At 57.1% G+C, this 19,253-nt stretch overlaps 2 protein-coding genes across 2 annotated transcripts in view; one reads left to right on the forward strand and one right to left on the reverse strand.

Moving 5' to 3' along the window:
• FARP1 (FERM, ARH/RhoGEF and pleckstrin domain protein 1) overlaps positions 1-4,084 on the forward strand; it is a 290,026-nt gene extending 285,942 nt beyond the window's left edge. Inside the window, exons 24-27 of the mRNA XM_039252521.1 lie at positions 1,049-1,056; positions 1,405-1,635; positions 1,968-2,119; positions 3,376-4,084. Coding sequence (XP_039108452.1) covers positions 1,049-1,056; positions 1,405-1,635; positions 1,968-2,119; positions 3,376-3,457 — 473 coding nt within the window. The 3' untranslated portion in view covers positions 3,458-4,084. The remainder of the gene's footprint in view (positions 1-1,048; positions 1,057-1,404; positions 1,636-1,967; positions 2,120-3,375) is intronic.
• Positions 4,085-7,716: 3,632 nt separating this feature from the next.
• The window catches only part of STK24 (serine/threonine kinase 24), a 116,666-nt gene continuing 105,129 nt past the window's right edge, over positions 7,717-19,253 (reverse strand). Inside the window, exons 7-11 of the mRNA XM_039252534.1 lie at positions 18,769-18,914; positions 16,758-16,887; positions 15,456-15,524; positions 12,796-12,932; positions 7,717-8,749 (exon numbers count right to left, since the gene is read on the reverse strand). Coding sequence (XP_039108465.1) covers positions 8,713-8,749; positions 12,796-12,932; positions 15,456-15,524; positions 16,758-16,887; positions 18,769-18,914 — 519 coding nt within the window. The 3' untranslated portion in view covers positions 7,717-8,712. The remainder of the gene's footprint in view (positions 8,750-12,795; positions 12,933-15,455; positions 15,525-16,757; positions 16,888-18,768; positions 18,915-19,253) is intronic.

Here is a 19,253-nt window from a genome sequence, read left to right on the forward strand (position 1 = left end):
CCCCCCCCCCCCCCCCCCCCCCCCCCGCCTGCCTCCCACTTAGAGGTCTCCCTGGTGTGTTATAAAACAGGCACCCGTTACTGCATCTTCACCTTGACATCCACAAACACCCTATTTCCAAATCAGGTCACGCCCACAGGTACCAGGACTTTGGACTTGAACCTAACTTTGTGGGAGACACAGTCCTGGCCAGAATAAAGACGGAGCAGTGATGTGAGCCAGGAAGAGGGCAGAGCACAGAGGCCTTCCCTCCACTGAGGAGTCGGGGAGTTCAGGAGGGGGGCCGCCGCGAACGAGCGCAAGGAAACGGGGCGTCAGCTGGCTCTGGGTAAAGGCAGCAGAGGGGACTGGCCCAGGTAGGAGGCAGACCTGAGTCGTCCGCCCCGGTGGGTTCAGCCTCTAGAGAGCAGTGACAGAAGAGGTGGCAGCGTCTCGGGGGCCCTGTGACCTGAGAAGGGGACAGAACTGTACCCGAGGGAAGCCCAGGGGAGAGGAGTTGGGGTGCAGTTCGTGACCACGGGGCCGCTAGGGCAGCGGGGAGTTTGAACACGGCACGCTCCAGAAAGGTGGCTGCAGGGGGTTAGCGCCTCCCCGCGAAGCGGCCTGGATGGGGCACCGCGGACCCGCGTAGCCGGAGGAAGTGGAGTCAGCAGGAGAGGGTGCTCCCTCCTTGCCCGCAGGGTGACTTGTGATCGTGTGTGATGCTCCCCAGTTTTGCTTGCAGCTCCAGGTACCCTGTTTTCATGTCATTCTGCCCGTGGCCGAGTGGCAGCCGGACAGGGTGATGCAGGCGGTGGGGGGCAACCCTATTTGCAGTGTCCCCCTCTTTCCACCACGTCTCGGTCTCCCCATCAGACTGTGAGCCACTCGAGGAGAGACATTTAAACTTCTCTGTCTTGCTGGCACGGGCCCTTGTTTTTAGAGGTCATTTAATGATGCTTTGTAGGAAAAGTCGCAAAGGGACAGAATACCCCAAACTCAGGTATATTTGTAAAATTTTACACAAAGCTGTGGGACTGTCCCCGCCATCCTTTCCTGCTTCTTTTAGTGTCCCTGGTAATGAGCGGCAGGCCTTCTGGGTCTTGGCACAGCCCGTGGGGCTCTGGAGTCAGGCCGTAGAGCTGTGCTCGGTGTCCTGCTGCAGCCGTGGGGGGGAACTCGTGCGGGGGGGGGGGGTGGGCACGGCACCACCAGCTCCTCCGATCGTCTGTCCGGGCCTCAGAGCTGGGGCACGGCCCCCACGGTTCCTCTTCCGTCAGCTCCGGGGCGTCACAGGGCCGGGGCACATTCCGCTGCAGGCGGGCGTTCCTGCCAAGGCCACTAGATGGCGCGCGGGGCCCGCCAGCACGTCGCCTGGGGGGATGGACTTTCAGTGGAGGAGCCAGACGTGCTCCTGACCTCTAGCGGGGACCGGGGGCCAAGAGCTACATCGGGCTGGAGCGGCCACACGCGGGCCCAGGCTGCCTCCGGTGCAGGCGCCCCCTCACCCCCCAGCTCGAGCTCCTCATGGGCGTCCCTGCCTTTCAGAATCAGCTGTCCGGGAACCTGCTGAGGAAATTCAAGAACAGCAACGGGTGGCAGAAGCTGTGGGTGGTGTTCACCAACTTCTGCCTGTTCTTCTACAAGTCCCACCAGGTACGCGCCAGTGACGGCTGTGCCCCGGCCGGGGTGGGCTGGGGGGGGGGCGGCCTTCCTCGGAAACGACCCACGCCTGGGCACCTGAGCCACCCGCCCAGGCACGGGGGGCGCGGCGTGAGCAGGGGGGCCGCGTCCTGGAGGTGCCGCAGCCCGGCGAGGCCCGTGTGCAGAAAGCCAGCCGAGGGCGGGGCACTTCCCTGAAGGCCCCTGCGCGGCTCGCTCGCTCGGTTGGACGGCCGGCTCTCGATTTCGGCTCGGGGCCAGCCTGGGCCCCAGCAGCGGGACCGCGGGGCGGGCGGCCTCAGCCCGGCCCTCTGTTGACTGTCCAGGACCATCACCCGCTGGCCAGCCTGCCCCTGCTCGGCTATTCCCTCACCATCCCCTCAGAGGCCGAGGACATCCACAAAGACTACGTGTTCAAGCTGCATTTCAAGTCTCACGTGTACTACTTCAGGGCCGAAAGCGAATACACGTTCGAAAGGTAACGCTCCTCCGCACCGGGCGGCCTCCTCCGCTCGGGCTTCTCAGTGGGCCAATTACAGTAGCAGCTACGCGGCGCCTGCAGCAGGCCTGGGCATCTTACTCCCTTCCAAACTGTCCTGGACCTTTGTTGAGGGCGGGGTACGCGGTCTCCTTTGCCCTACATCAGCCCTTAGCCTGTACTGGGTCCATGCCGCCCACAGTGCACTTTTAAATCCCTAACAAGCCTGTTGGTTTAGTCTGTGCCTGACCATGCCGGGCCGGAAGGCCACTTGAGGAAAGAAGACACATAATGTGCCTCAGGGCTACCTTAGTAGTGAGACGAATACCTGGTGGGAGGCGGCCCAGGGGCCCTAATCTTCAAAGTAGAATGGGAAGAGCCAGGCTAACACGTCTGACCGATTTCAGACTATTCCCAAAATTTCAAGTCGGCGTTCTGGGCCCCCGGGAATGGCACCCTGCAGCTTGGGCAGGGGTGGGGTCCTCAGGCCATAGAGCAGACCCAGTGGGTCACCCATGCCGACAGGACATGTGTGGTCCTTCGTACCCACGGCCACCACGAGCGTTAGTTCAGTGGCAACAGCACAGGGGTTGAAACCCAAAGTCAAAGCCTCCCAGTAAGGTCCACTGCTTGCAGAGTGAGCCCAGGGGAGAACCCTTCTCAAATCTCGCCCTGGACACAGAACCTAGCCTGGGGGACTGATCCTCAAAAGACCAGCGATTCGAGTTTCTATAGCTCTGCCCTCCGTGCCTTGCAGGCAGGAAGCTGGGCCTCCCCTCATCAGCACTGCCAACCTTGGGGCCCGTTCTCTGGCGGACGGGGTGGGGGTGGGGTCCTGTCCTGTGCCGCAGAGGCATCCCTGGCCTCTTCCACACCTTCTGCTGTGACAACCAAAGATGCCCCCAGACATGGTCTGCCCGGGTTGTTGGGAGCCGCCAATACCTAAAGGTAGACAGTGGGCTGCACATCGCCGTCCAAGACAGACTAGGAGGTGGAGCAGGAAGCTACCCCCGCGCCATCCATCCTGGACACCTCTGGTTCTCTACAAAATGCGTGCCCCAGTCAGTGGTTCTCGAACTGTTCCCCAGGAACACCCGAAGGAACCCTCAGCCTGGCGCTCGGTTACTTGAGGATCAGCTCTGCCGCTAACGCAGCACATTACACACCCGCTGCCAGCGTGTCGCGTGACAGCGGACGCTGGGACACTCTGACGAGACTAAGTGCCCCTTGCTTGTCTTCTCCTTTTCCGGTCTTAGGTGGATGGAGGTGATCCGCAGCGCCACCAGTTCGGCTTCCCGCGCCCATGTCCTGAGTCACAAAGAATCCCACGTGTACTGACGCCGGTGGCGTGAGCGGTGGCTGCTTTCCTGGGAGACGCTTCTTTTCCTCTGTATTAATGACACCTCGTAAAACTAACACCTGGCGGGGACCCAGCACCCTGGTTTTACAGCAACTCCCTCTCTCTCCGCAAAACCGTTCTAACCTTGTCTTTCCGAGCTGTGCGTGTATCGTCGGAGCGCAACGGGCTGCCACCGCGGACGCCGGCGGCTCTGTGTGTCATCCTCCGGGGGCAGGGCTCTTTCTAGCTCGTGCCAGTATTAAAACGTGGTCATCAGTGTAGTGCCAAATGACAGTTTTTCTTCCACAAACTGCACCTTCAGAGCAGTACCACATCTGTTCAACCAAACGAGACAGGGCACGTGCCCATCTTTGTCTTAAAAAAGAAACTTCTTTTGACTTAGGGGCTGGTGCATTTTAACAAAACGGATTTTCCAACATTTGTGATACCTGTGGCACCGTCTTAAGCAAATGAGATCATTTTCCGATTTCATTTTTTCAGTCTTTCTACTTTTATAATAGTAGCAAGTTAGTAGGATTTACTTCTTTGATTGCTAAGCAGTTGGCAGCACACGAAGTACGTTCCACCCTGGGGTCTTCTCCCAGGGAACGCTGTTCCTGGCACAAGCTGACCGAATTGTCGAGGGGGTCGCTCTCTGCAGCGGGTGGCATTCTGTTCAGAGAGGCAGAGGCCCAGCGCGCTGTCAGCACACTCGCTGTGGTGTTCGCTGTTGCACAAGCATGAGAACCTGTATGTCCGTGATCGGGGCCGTTTGTGACATGTGACGTCCCAGAGGGTGGGTGTGCCCCCGTCATACCTGTATCCTGCAACTGTGGTTTGGAATTGCACATTCAATAGTAGTATATATCGTGCCTGTCTTCGAAAAACATTCTTTACTCCTTTTTATACTCATTCCCCAACCCCCCCCCCCCCGCCCAGGGTGTTAACAGTACGACGCCGCGCACCCTGGGCGGGTGGACCGCACAGGGAACTCGGCGCCTGCTGGTCGAAGTCCGTCTGCCTATTCTCCGCGGAGAGCGGGGGGCTGCTAGGCCCTAGTATTCTTAAACCCGTTCTGACACGGTGCAGAGGGGCGAGCGACCCAGCGCCTCCCAGCGCCTGCGGCACAGCGGACGACCCGCCGCGGGGGAGCCTGACTGGTGTGTGTGGAGGCGGCAGCGTGCGAACGGCCCAGGAGCCTGAGACGAGTTCGTCACTTGCCTTACGACATGTACCACACGGTTTTAAGTACTAACAAAAGGGAATAAAAATACCTCACGCCACAACCCAGCATACTCAAGTTTTACGGCAAAACATGACCAACCTCGTCTGGTCTGTCTGTTCGCCTCTCGCGGGCCGGGTGGGAGTGGGCGCGAAACCCAGAAGGGGCCTCGGCCGCGCGTCAGACGCACGGCACGTGCGGGACACACGGTGTGTGACAGCGGAGAAACAGAACCTTGCTAGGAGCCGGTCGGTGGCTCTAGAAGGACTAAAACCCGAGGGATGAAAGCAAAGCAGACGGGAAGGGCCTACCTTCCACTTCCTGCGTGAAAAAGGGCCCCTGGGGACCAGCCGTTGCCCTGCGACTCCCACAGCCCCGGGGGTAGCACCAACTCCCTGGGAAGGTGAGCCCATCACCAAGTGGCTGGCGGCAGAGGCAGGATTAGGAAAATTCTCTCTGGAGGCATCGCCAGTCACTGCTACAAGGTGTGAGGACGAGGGGGTCTAGTTCAGGGTCACCAAGTGAGGATTCCAAACCACTCCCGGGATACTGCTGGTACCGCACCTGTGTTCCCCTGTGAGGTCAGAGACAACGTGAGGCCCAAATTTCGTGGGCAAGTGAGGCATGCCCCGAGCTGCCAGGAACACAGGGGGGTTCGGAGACGACTTGCAGATCAGTCCATCCTGTGACAAAAGTACACGACGGCTCACACAGGGCCGCAGGGGTGCCCGGTGGCTCAGCCGGCTGAGGTCAGCCGTCAGCTCAAGTCACAATCTGGCGCTTCATGAGCTCGAGCCCCATAGCCTGGCTGCCGTCAGCTTCAGATCCTGTCTGCCCCTCCCCCACTTGTTTTCTTTCAAAATAAAAAAAAATACACACCAAACAAACGTACCTCACCCTTCTGGAGGTGGGAAAGTGAAGATCAGGGTGCCGGCCAACCTGGGGCCTGGAGAGAGGCTGCCTGGTTCACGGCCAGCTGTCTTCTCGCCATGTCCTCACTGCGCCAGGGAGGAGGGTCGGTGGGGCTGGGGGGGGGGGGGTCCTCTCTTGCACCAAGTCCGCAATCCCATCATGGGGGCTCCACCTTCGTGACCCAATTCCCTCCCAAAGGTCCCACCTCCAAATACCAGCTCCCTGGGGTTAGGACTTTAACATAAATTTGGGGGGTGGGGGGGGAAACATTCCGCCTCTGCCCTCTACACACACGAGACCGAGTTGCAGTTAGTTTTCTGTGAACTTTACTGACCCTTGCAGGAGACAGTACCTGTGCTTAACACGCCTCGCAGCCCTCGCCCCGTTTATTGCCATATTTTATAGCAGAAATAAAGAAGCCACGTTTTTTAAGGAAATTAAAAATGTTTATAAATGGACCACGTTTTGCCCAAAAGGAAGGTACAAATGCCACACGACGAACAGAACTAGACACTTGACGAGACTAACTGGACGACAAAACTGTTGGATGCAGGTGGGTGGCACGCGGTTACATCGGGACAGGGCCACCTTGCTTCGCAAGGCCAGCGGGGAACGCAGAAAACCCGGCGGACACAGCCCCCTGCCTCCCCGTTTCCAGAAGGTGGTAGCCGGGCTCCCCGCAGGCCTCTCCCGCTCTAGGCGCGCCGTCTACAGTCTGTAAGCGGACAAGCTATGGCCACAGGGCCTTGGCCTCAAAGGCCTGCAAGAGCTAGCAAATCCATCCCGGGCGCTGGGCTCGCGGGGCCAACGGGCAGCAGCGCTGAGGGTGTCCGAGCGGGGGCCGCTGGAGCTCCGGTCCCTCGGCCTACGAAGACTCAGGCGGCTCCACCAGCCCCGGCCTGGAGGCTCGAGAGGGCACGCGTCACACGTGCCCCTAGAGGCACAGACCTCAGGGGTGTGTCCACAGGAAGCAGCAAGCCAGGCTGCGGGCAAGAGACGCACGTCTCAGACCCTCCCCGGTCCCCTCACCCCTCCCGCAGGAAGCTCACCCGCCAGAAGACCCTCACTCCAGCTCTACAAGACTAATGGGCTTAAGGGGGGGCAGGGGGCGTTACAGTCCGGCGACTGGAACACGTGCGGCCTCTAATCCCGCTTCCCCGTCAGCACGACCGCCTCTCGCATCCGAGACCGGCTTCGCCTGCACGCCGCCCACCTGCAGAGTGGCCTCCAAATCAGAAAGCTGCTGTCTACACCGGCTGCCTGACACTCTGGGGGAACACTGCCTCGCTTCCTTGAGCGGGCCTCCCGCGTGGACAAAACGGATCTGTGGCCTGTGCCTCACGCAGGGAAACACACCGTTCGCGCGTGCACAAGGCTCCGTCGAGACGCGGAATGGCACCGTCTCAAGTTCGAGCACCCAAGTGAATCTTCCTGAGGCGGAGAACGCACGGGGTAGGGGTCAGCCGAGCACCCAGCGGTTGCCCCCGGTCACGTGGCCCTCACAGGACGTCCTCACGCCACTTCGAGCTCTGAAAGCACCACTTAATTGTAGGTTCCGAGCCCTGCACTCCACAGCGCACCTAACCCCGCAGCACACACGCACACGTGCCGGCCAGGGGCCTCTGTCCTCCCAGAAGCTTCCGGGCCGCTGGGTCGGCAGCAGCGCGCACCCGACACCTTCCCCTGCTCCCAAGCTCCTGCGCCCTCCCTCCCGGAGCTGCTGCGCGGCGGGAGGACGACGACTTGCGTCAACAGACACGGAACAGCTCCGCAGGGGCGAGGGGCCCCGCGCCCTCCCCACACGCCGAGGCGAAGCCCCCTGGGCAAGGCCAGGTGCTGCGCGAGCCGAGACCACCACGGCCCGTGTGGCTGAGGAAGAGCAGGCCCGGAAACCGCCCCTGATCAAGGTCCCCGGGGAGACACCGCGACTTTGCAGGTGGGCGACAGGCAGCTCCGTCTCAACGACCCGCCTCTTCCGAAAGGGCAGAGGGAGCGACCTGGCGGCGCGGCAGGTCCGGCCTGGGCCCCTCTTCCGGGAGCGGCGGAAACGTCTCCCCTGCCCGCACCCCCGCCCCCCGCAGGTGCGCTGCCCTCTGAAGTCACGTCTCAAGAGTCACACTGCACAACGGTGCGTTATAAAATTTATTGGTGTAAGCACGGGGACACGGGGGCGGGCGCGCCGCGCTCACTGCCGGGAGCGTCGGGAGGGCGGCGCGGCGGGCGCGGGCTTGGCAGCGGCACAAGTTCCAACAAATGTTCTAACAGACGAGCGCGACGTCGTCGGGGAGCAACTTAAAATCATTAAAGCTTCATGAGGCAAGATATGTTCCGATTTAAAACACTAAGAAATAGTACCATCGAAGGAAAGGAAACCGACCTCTCCGGGCACCGGGCGGGCCGGCGGGCACACGCGAGGGGCTGGGCCTGTGCGGGGGGACAAAGAGGAGTGTTCGCAGGAGGCGCGTTTATTATTATTAATGGCAAACCCTGCAGATACAAAATAAAACCCAAATCACTGGTCACGGAAGTCAAAATTTACATGTAATAAAGGCAAGGCAAAAGACTCGGGTTACGGCCGGTCAAATATTTACTCCACTGACATTATCTACAGAAGCACTCGGCCCGTTTGTACACAGTGATTCCTGACGCTCGCCAGAGGGTTTCCGTAAAAAGGACGCTATATACAGATCTGTACACTGACCCACCAGAGGCTTCTCCGGCTCCCGCCGAGGGGAGTGAGCAACTTAAAGCAAGATACCTGAGGTTTCATTTCGTATGTGGCCTTGTCGTGATCCCACACAGACATTTCAGGGTCTGTTTTTGTTTCTAAAGACACTTTCCTTGATATGTGCACACTGGCTAAAATTAAAAACAAGAACAGTAAAATCGGATGATTGCTTGAAGGAGCCGAGCGACCCACCCCACCCGGAGGCTTCACGTGGCGGAGGCTTCGTGTGGCGGAGGCCGGCAGGGACCCGAGGCGTGTGGCCCGGGCAGGGGAGGGCGGCCCCCGGGTGACACACTGCCATGGCCGGGTCGGCAAAGGCTCTCGTTGACTTTGTACGAGGACGACGACGACGAAGAAAAAAGAAAAACAAAACCCCAAATGCCAAAGGAATTTCAGTGGGATGAGCTTCCTCCACCACTTAGAGAATATCTGGAGGGGAAAAAAGAGACAAACAGAAGTGAATGTCATTTCTGTAACCTCCATGCAAAACTTCAAACCACCCCCAAGTCATAAAAAAAATTAAGCAGAGCAGGTATGAGCAGGTGATTCATCATCCAGAGAATTTCCTAGAAATTAAGGAAACTGATTTCTACACAACTTTCCACAGGTAAAATTCAGTCCGCAGAAGGGCTGAAAACAATGGAACATAAGTGAGAGCCGTTCAGTCTCTCCGGGAAAGAAGAGACGAACAGAACAATAAATGGCACGGCTTTGCTTAGAGTCCATTTTTAAAAATTACAGAATCAGTAATGCCCGAAGACATGGTAAGATTCCAGGGACACGTACACATGGCTGGCTTAGGTGGCGGCACAGGAAACCCCGTGGCCACAAATACACTGATGCTCGTTCAAGGTATCAACTCCCTAGGCTGTGTGAGAAACGTGATCCGAAAGAGCCACGCATTTTGCACAGAGATGCCTCTCAGACTTTCTTGTAACGGTAATACTTAGGGAACAACTCTGACGTCCAATGGCAGAGAAACGGTTAGGTCAACCAAGCCATTTTTTACACAGATTAAAAACTGTAATTACAGGGGCGCCTGGGTGGCTCAGTCAGTTAAGCATCCAACTTCGGCTCAAGTCATTATCTCGCTCATGGTTCATGGGTTCGGGCCCCATGTCAGACTCTGACAGCCCAGAGCCTGGAGCCTGCTTTGGATTCTGTGTCTCCCTCCCTCTCTGCCCCTCCCCTGCTCACACACACACATATTCTCTCTCTCTCTCAAAATTAAACATTAAAAAAGCCTTAACTAAAAAAAACTAATTATATTTAACACGAAAATACAAATTAATGTGTACATAAAATTTTATAGGCAGTACACATAGTTTCACGTGCACAGTTTATTGCAAACACTACAGAATATCAAAAACTGGTAAGTGCACAAGTTTGGAGACATGTAAAGAAATGGATAAATCTATGATTTGTATAGAACAATGGAAGCCAATGAACCGAAACTGATGATAATGCTAACTGGACAGTGCTGGTGGGGTTATGGGCACTTTCTTCCAGTTTCTGATAATTCTGCAGTGTTATCTTGCTCTAGAATACAAAAAACAAGGGGGAGGTGTTTCCTCTTATGGCCACCTCAAAACTGACCCCAAGTCACAGGAGAGGGCTGAGGACGTGTTAGTGGAGGTAACGTCCAACATTCCAACCTGTGGCCCCACTCGTAAGGCAGTTAAGCTACTCGGCTTACTGTAGCCGATCACACAAGATCCTCTTAAAAAGCAGGCTTCAGCCACAGATCCTCAAACTCATCTCCCAAGAAATACACATGCCAAAGCCACAGAAGGAGTTGACGCTACGCAACAGGACGCACACATCAATTCAAATGAACAAAGAAGTCTTCGAAATGCTTTAGACGAACATCGTTTTTTTCTTCTCAGGCGGTCCGCTGAGGCCCCGCCTTTATGGAGCTAAACGGGAACAAGGTGGGGGCAGAGGCCACTGTGGCGTGGGGGCACCTGGGTGGGGGACACACAGGAAGAGCTCGGGGACCCTCAGAGGAGAGAACGGACGGTACCCACTAATAAGCCTGTGGGGACCCGCTAAGGACCCCTCGGAGCAGGGTCCCCTGCTGGCTGCAGAAGGAGGGTGTCTGCACATCACAAAGGAAAGGAAAACAAGACTGGTCTGGAGACAAGAAGAAAGAATGTGGACTCAGTGTTTGCAACACATCACTGGCGAGCACAAATTTAAACACGGCATGGACAGCGGCAGTCACGTGTGAATTCTACACGCTCAGCACTCGCACCAGCGGCTGCCGAGACGTGCCGTCCAGTGTCAAACACACCAGACCGCAGAGACCTGGGGAAAAGCAAACTCGAAATGCCTGACCGGTAACAGTTCGCGCTGGCCACGTGTCGAGGAAAAACGGGTGGGAAGCGGTGGGTTAAAAAATCTATTATTACAACTAATTTTCCTTGTTCCACTTTTACCGGTTTCTCGTGAAGTTACTAGGAAACCGCAAGCTGCGTATGTGGCTCACTCGGTCTCCTGGAGGGCACGGGTACAGAGCACGGGCCCATGGGGGGGGGGGGGGGGGGGGGGGGGGGGGGGGGGGGGGGGGGGGGGGGGGGGGGGGGGGGGGGGGGGGGGGGGGGGGGAGCAGGGATCAACAAAAACGCACAGGCCACACCACCTGTGCCCTGGCGCCTCGGGGAAATCGGGTCACGTATGCGCATCTCAGACGGTTCGGGGCAACGTGGAAAACAGTCCTAAAGGTGACACCGGGAAAGCAGAGAAACAAACCGAATCCAAGCACAGAACCAGCAGCTCCTGGCTGAGTTCTGTGTGGTTTCCCAGTTCCTTTTAACAGGAATGAAATGCGACCAGAATGAGGAGTGAATGGAGCGCGAGCTGCTGTGAGAAAGGAGGAAAGTGGGCCATTATTAAGCTATTATTAAGGAGCAGGGGGCAGCAGAGGAAGGCCATCTCATGGATGGGACAGTCAGCGGGTCCCCTCACAAGCTGTGTGGCCGTCACTGCATGCGCACTGCAGCTCTCTCCTCCCTGAGGCCTGTACTTTGTTCCCGTCACCAGCAGGGAGGGGGCACACCGCAAATGTCACTGAGTCCTTCCAATGCCTCAAACGACAAGGTGGCCAAGTGAACAGGCCTGGTTGTCCACCGGCACTGGGGCCCGCGCTGGGAAGGCCGGACACCTTCGACCCCAGAGCCTGCGGCCGGGGAACAAGCCTGCCGGGAGGAATGAGGCCGGGCCCCCACGTCCCCCTTCGCCAGGGCTCGGCACCGGCCGGGGGGCAGCCCCTTCAACCGTTACTTCCAAGTGGCAAAAGGTACCCAACAGGCCCCCAACATCTTCACGTGTTGTCAAGGCAGCCTCTCTGGAAAGAGCTGAAATGCTCCTCACTCTCACCAAGGCCCGGCCACGCCCTGGAAGGGGCTCAGGAGTCTGGACAATTCACAATTCACCTGGAAGGTGGTGTTTTTTTGTTGTGTGTGTTTTTTTAAAAAAATTTTTAAATGTCTATTTTTGAGAGACAGAGAGACGGAGGGAGGGAGGGAGGTAAAGAAATTACTCGGAAGGGAGGCAGAGAAAGAGGGAAGAGAGAGGGAGGGAGGGAGAGGGAGACAGATGATCCAAATCGGGCCTGTACAGACAGCACAAAGCCTAACACGGGGCTCAAACCCACAAGCTGTGAGATCATGACCTGAGCCAAAGTCAGATACTTAAGCGACTGAGGCACCCAGGGGCCCCAAGGAAGGTGAATTTCAAAGCAATGACATGGTTGGCTTTTTGGGGGTGGTGAAGGTTTGGGGGTGCAGAGCAGAGTCTGGGTCACAGCACACCTCCACTCTCTCCAACAACCCCAAATGACTGCCCCTCCATGGGGGGAGGTCGGAGTGACCTCCGCAAGGACGACCCTAACAGAAGTCTGAGAGCGGGTGGGGAAGCCCAGGCCATCCCCCTCACCCCCACCCCTAAGCCACAGGCAGGGCAGGGCACACCACCCACTCAGCAGGGCTCCCAGGCACGAGGGGGAGGGGAGAGGTGGCCTAGGCACCCGAGGAAGCGAACACACCCACGTCCTAACTCATGGAGCCCCAACTTGTGGCACTGTGGCCCTGACTCTGAACGCAGAAAACCAAACACGTGGTTAAGGAGCACGCCTCTCCGGCGGAGGAGGTCAGGCTGCCTCACTAGTAACAGATGGCTGGGCAAGGGGGTGCCTTTTAAAGGCACTGGGCATTTACAGGTAACAGCTACCACCTCACAATGTCTGTGGTCCTTCCCAGTGGTTTCCAGATTCCTATTATTCTTTCACAGGACTGATTTCTAGAACTCAGAACTTTCTGGAATTTGATTCTGCTTCAACTGTGTGGCCAGGAAGCTAACAGCAACCAACTGGGGACCAAGTGCCACCCGGACAGAGGACTGACAAGCAGTCCCCTGGGAGGGCTGAGTGCGCCACAGGCAGACTCAGCAGGGCCCTCCTGCCTGGACACAGTTACCTCTGCAGCCGCTGGACGAGCTGGGCCACCATGGTGTCCGAGATCCCGGGGCAGGCCTCTTCCGCCAGGTAGATGGCGCCACGCAGTTCCTCTATGGGCCCCGTGTTCCCGCCGCATGACTGGCTCTTCTCCTTCAACTGGGAACAAACGAACACGAAGAGCATGACCCATGCGGGCACAGGGACCGCGAGCGCCTCCCGGTACGGGTGACACACCACGAGCCCAGACAGCCGCCCGCCACGATTGCTTCCCAGGAACAGCTCCCTGACAGCACTCTGTACAGGAGGGCGGAGTCAGACCTAAGTCACTACCTCGCTAGGGAAGAACAGAGACAGCCGGCCTCCCGGGCACCTTTGCCACATCTGATCGCGGCCCCGTCCCCTCTGCTCTTCCCACTTCAGCCCTAATCTCTTATCAGAAACGCAGTTGCCGGCTCCGCTCGGGTCCCACAAGGCAGCTGCGGCCTGCACCCTGGCCTAGCTCCCAGTGGGAACGGGCTGCCTCTGAAGGCTCCAACAGATGGCCTTTCTGGTCCCAGCGGCTGTCAAAATATTCGCCTTCGTGCAACCAAGTGGCACCCCTAAGTTCTGGGACACTGGTGTCCCTCTCGGCCCCTCCGCCCCCACAAGAAATCACAGTGGTGTCCTCAGCACAGCCTCACATGAAGCTGAGGACTCTTAAGTCCCTCTCTGGAATGGATGCCACCAAGGCCTGCCCCGTGACAAGGAAAGCTGTTCCGTCCACAGGCAGCAGACACACGGCTAAGCCTCTCCAAACAGGAGCCTCTCCTCAATTTCACCTTAGGAAACCATTCACTTTTAGTTTTGGCTTTTCAAGCTGCTAAAACACGTCACTCCTGGCATCAGCCCCATCCTGACCGTGCGGCCCCCTCCCCCCGGGCTGAAGGGTCACTCGGGGGAACCGGAAGGCATGGCGCTGGAGGGACTGTGGGCCAGGGTTCGCCCTCCGGACTCCTCCTGGACACAGACCGTGCACCCGGAGGTGGCCGCCTGTGTCCATCTAGGACCGCCCATCACTGAACGACTACAGAGAACAGTAAATTTCTAAGTCCTGAGTGCACGGCCTCTGCCTTCCCCCGTTTCCTACAACGGCTGTCCTCCCTGGCTCGATCGCCCCCGCCCGGAGTGGGCCACCTGCACACACCGGTGTCCGGAAGACGCACACGCGCAGACACGGGGAGAACGAGTTTGGGGAGTGTTCCGTAAAGTGGTACACACTGAACACTTCCAACATACGGTTATCAAGTACTACTGATAAAAAGAGACACCTGTGACTTTACCTCCAGGCTAGCGGGGGGGGGGGGGGGCATCAAAATCAAAGCAGTATTCCATTTAGGATTAATTCATTAATTCCAAATAATGATTTCAGAAGTTTCTTCACACGTCCCACGAAAAATACCCGGCTTCCGACAAGCAGGAAGTACCTGTGCCACTTTCCCAAGCTGCCTGCCTGAGCAGGTGGGGCACCGACGGGGCCTCCAAGGGGGGCCAGGAACAGCCAGAAAGCCTGAACTCTCCCAACAACACAAAAATGAGCAAGAGGGTGCCTTACAGACAGGAGAGGGAGAGCGCAGGCGCCCAGAACAATCCGCCAGGCCAAGAGCCAGAGAGGGACACAGAGGGGCCTCCACCTGCCCCGTGTCGTTTAGCTGTCCGTCAGAACCCCGAGCGTTCGGTGGTTTCAACTCCACACCCCAGGCTCCGGCAGGGCCCTCAGGCAAGCTCGCAGGGCAGACCCTGGGCAGGGGTAGGGCTGGGGGCTGGACGGAGCTGCACAGACACGGGGGTGGGGGTGGGGGCGACAAAGGCGCTGTGTGACTGAGGTTCGGGCCAAGTGGAGTAAGCGGGGAGGGGAGCCTGTGTGCATGGGGGCTTCCCCTGGAGAGCTCTGAATCACCCACCGAACAGAAGGCACTAGGGTGTGACTCGCTCTGAATTATCTTAAATGTACCCTGAGCGTGGAGGGGGGGGGGGGGGGGGCTACAAAAAAAAAAAAAAAAGACAGAAGGGGCATCTCCAACTTGATTTCCAAATCACCTACTAAACAGATGGTAGAATAATCCTCAGTCTCAAAACGTGTGGTTGAGAACATCTCAAAATGCCGTATACATATAGGTACCAACCAGAGACGGGGGTGGAGGTGGGGGGCTCCGCTGGGCGGGACCGGGGAACCAGCACATGGCTGAAGTCGGTCGCACAATGAGGGAGGGACAGGGGCTGGTCATCGCGAATACCGGCTGCCTGCTAAGTATGTGAATACTGCCAGTGAAATACGGGTCACCCAGGGACAGCTGAAGTCACCGGGGAATCTGGTTTCTCCTTTAAAATAAAATTCTACTTTTTACATCGCCACACGTGTCTGCGACAGAGCCATCAGGCTGCAGCCAAGCAATTTTGTAGAAGGCAGGATGACTGAGGCTGAAAATCGCCCTGGTCACACAGGGACTTGGGCTGGCCCAGAGCACCCGGGGTGACGTCCCAGTGACACGTCCCAAGAGGGGCCACAGTGAGGACTCCCCTCCTGCTTGTGGCAGCTTCTTCCAACCTCTCGGATGCTCCCGGCAACGTGTCACAGAAAGAGACGCCCCTCCCCACGCCTTCCCCAGCCACGTCCCCCCAGAAGTCAACTGGGGATCTTACCTCTGCAAACAGTGGAGAAATAATTGTAGACAAACACTGAGAGAAAGGCCTCTTTGGGATGTCTTTCACCTTAGGGAAGAAAGAAAAGGTCATCAGTAACATTCACACCGCGACACCTGAGCAGATCTCAGACACGCCGCGCGTCAACTCTGAAACACCATCTGCGCTGATGCCCGAATGGGCCTGTCCTGCTGTCTCTCACTAGACCACAAGGTTTCGTTTGCAGCTGGGGAGCCAGGGTCCGGATCCAGGGGGGAAAGGCCCACGGGTCCCGGGAGGGGCACCTGTATTGGAACTCCGTGCCATCTGTGGAGTGGGACTTACTACGAAAACCGGAACCGAAGTGACTGTTAGCACAAGTGACTGTCGCGGCCCAGCGGCCTATTCTCCACTTTTGCAACCTCTATAATGACTCCTATCTGCTTATCAAAGCCAGTCTCATAGGCCCAACACGGGGAGGCCACTGGCCCACACTGCCGGGAGAGCAACGGCGCCATGATGCTTTAAAAAGATTTTTAAAATACAGGTTTTCATAAACTTAAATAGACACAAAACCAATTAATTAAACTAAGGTTTTACAGGTGTACCAAAAGCACTGCATTTGTTTTTAAGATCTTAAAAACTTAATCCCAAAATTCTGGGATTTATGAGTAACCCCAATGCACAAAGCAACACCCCGACCCCTGCGAATGTGCAAGCATCAGGAAACACCGACTCCACGGCGATGGACCGGGGGTGGGGGTGGGGCAGGGAGACGCCAGCCTCTGCAGAGCAGACCTGAGGCCAGATTCTCGGGTCTGACTCTCTGGGTCCTCAAACAACAAAATCTTTTTTCTTCCTTTTTTAAACTTAAATTTAAGTTAGTTAACATACAGCGTAGTCTTGGCTTCAGGAGTAGAACTCAGTGATTCATCACTTACATATGACACCCAGTGCTCATCCTAACAAGTGCCCTCCTCAATGCCCGTCGCCCACTCAGCCCACCCTCCACCCACGTCCCCTCCAGCAACCCTCAGCTTGTTCTCTGTATTTAAGAGCGTCTAACTGCTCGCCTCCCTCGCGGTTTTTATCTTATTTTTCCTTCCCTTTCCCTATGTTCATCTGCCGTGTTTCTTGAATTCCACATAGGAATGAAATTCTAGGACACCAGACAACATAATCTCTTATCTCCCATCAATTCAGGGGCAGCAAAATTCCACAAGAGCCTGCCCAGTAAGGAGCAGGCCCCACACAAAAGGGACTCGGGACCACCAGTGACTGGTGATGACAGGTGTCCATCTACATAGTACGAGCCAACATTACCTTATTCCTTTCTAAGTCCGAAGGCTGCAGGGCTCCGTTCTCGAGACTCTTTGGATCCTTCTCTCGAATCGTGAAGATCCAGTCCCCAGAGTCGCTGCCTCCAGATGCCTGGCTGTCGGTATCCGTTTCCCTTTGTAGAGAAATCCAGGTGAAGTCTGTGAGTGAGCGAGGAGACCCTGTCCCCGAGGAGAACCACTGCCCAGCCACCCCCCAGGCTCCACTCCTACCTCCCATCTCCACTCTCCACCACCACACTCCCCTGGCCCCGTGGGTTTTCAGAGGAGGACCCTGCCTTCTGACTCAGAGAAAGGAAAGGCCGTCAGAATGAGGCCCCTGTAACTTCCCACAGTGCTGGCCGCACCCACACCCTCCATCCCACCTCCCGAAAGGGACAGAGACATCTCCTCTGCGGGACAATCCTCTGCTCCACGGACAGCCCCTCTCTCAGAGGTCACCTTTCTCCCCTTGGTCTCCTTCCCATGAACATCCTATCATGCGGCCCTGTGGCCCCTAGAGCTACGGCCATGACTCAGCCTCACTTCTTGGATGTGTTACCTACACTCACTGCCTCCCGTGTCTTACCTTCCACTCAGGCCAGAACCAAGCCTATCCCTGCACTGACACTCAAGGCCACTGGTCCCCAGCAGGCACACCACTGGACAAGGGGGTACTGCTCAGTCCTTCACCTGCTTGAGCCCTGAGCCTCAATGTCCCTGCTCGCCACTCTTCCCCTCCAGGGTCTCTGCACCCAGATCTCCCCTGACCCAGGTTATCCACAGGGTCCCAGGCTAGGTGCTTCCCAGCACGCAGCTCTAGGCCTCCAGCGCTTCGCACTCGGCAGCTGCAATGTGGGAGACACCTCCACTCTCATGGTCATTCTCATGGCCCCCATGACCATTTATGGAGTGAAGACTTGAAATCCATGACCCCCCCGCCCCCCCCCATGCCTCCTGAATCCTAAGCCGCGATGCCATTCCACACAGGACACATCCTCCCAGTATCTTGTCAGCAACTCACACGTGCCCCACACCAAATTCAGCTTCCTGTACCCTGGCCTCCTCCCCCCACCAGACTGGCGGCTTCCCCTGCGTTGTCTCAATGGCACCCACCACGCTGCTGAAGCCTGGACGGTCTCTCCTCCCTTCACTCACGTCCAGGGTCACGTTCAGACTGCCTGTCCATCTTCTCACCCCCATCGCTACCCGGCTAAGCTCTCAACGTTCTCACAGCTTCCAGACACCGTGGCTCTCACTCTCGGCTTTACAACGGAATCACCTGGGGACCCTGAAAACACCTGGGTCCCTGCCCTTAGAAATTCTGATTCAACCGGCCTGGCGTGTGGACCGGGACTGGTGGTGAACTTGGGTGTCTGGCTGAGGTGTGAAGGAGAACAGACCAGGTGCTACGGGCTGGACGCCTGTATCCAGGACACTGTCCTCACGTCCCCTACGTTCACGTCAGAGCAGGTGGTCTAGCTTCCCCGACACCCAGACACCGAAGCGGCTGCGACAACTCAGCCAGGTTCAGCTACCAGAATTCCAAAGGGCTTAACGTCATGCCAGTTTTCAGTAACTAACCCTCACCACGGAGCTTTTATAGCCCAAGCATCTACTGTAACACGACACAGAACTGTAAAAACGTACACGTGTATCTTTTTAAAAATAGTTTTAAGGCAGTCTGATTAATACTTTTAAGAGGAGGAAAAAGAAAAGGAGTCCAGTTCTAGTCCTTAATGAGCAACACAACCACCACAGATTTTTCCCGGAAAGACGCCCTACTGACAACAAAGAGGCTAAAGGCTCCCAAACTGTCCTGTACGAACACAAGAATCCCCATCAACCCGGATTATCTAAAAACAAATCAAATTCACAAATGAAGTAACAACCCCCACACACACATACTCAAACGAGAGACCAGAACACGCACACGTCAGTGACGAGTGCACAGGGCTCACAGGCACCCCACCCCCACCGCCCACGCGCACCCCGCGACCCAGGAGGAGCCGACTCACGTGTCTGAGTCTTCGGAGCCCGAGTCTTCATGGCTCTGCTCGGCCCGCCACCGCTTGTACCTGTCGATGAGCTCGGTCAGATAGGAGGTCTTCTTTGAGTTGCGTATTATAAACTTGTGCTTCAGCAACTCCTTAGCCGTGGGTCTCTGGGAAACAAACCACCCGACAAAACAGAGGGAGAGTGAGATGAGGCTCCCGTGTTCTGCTTCTGCCCCTCTTGGAACCCTCTTGCTCAATTCAGCGTCCCCAGTTCAGAAACGCTGGTTTCCTTCGTCTGTCTCTTCCCGTGGGATTGGGGTGAAGCCCTCACCCAGGGCCTGGGCTCAGCCTGGCCAGAGTCACACAGCATACTTCGAACCCGGCAACTTCTTTAGAGGATGGCAAACCCGACTGCAGGGAGCACACTTCCCAAGGACAAATGAGTTAGCCCAAACCGGAGCAAACAGCAAGAACACACAGACACCACCAGGAAGCCTAAGTTCCCG

Source organism: Hyaena hyaena, unplaced genomic scaffold (genome assembly GCF_003009895.1).
Source record: "Hyaena hyaena isolate Hyena2069 unplaced genomic scaffold, ASM300989v1 scaffold_418, whole genome shotgun sequence".
In the NCBI taxonomy this organism is placed as follows: Eukaryota; Metazoa; Chordata; class Mammalia; order Carnivora; family Hyaenidae; genus Hyaena; species Hyaena hyaena.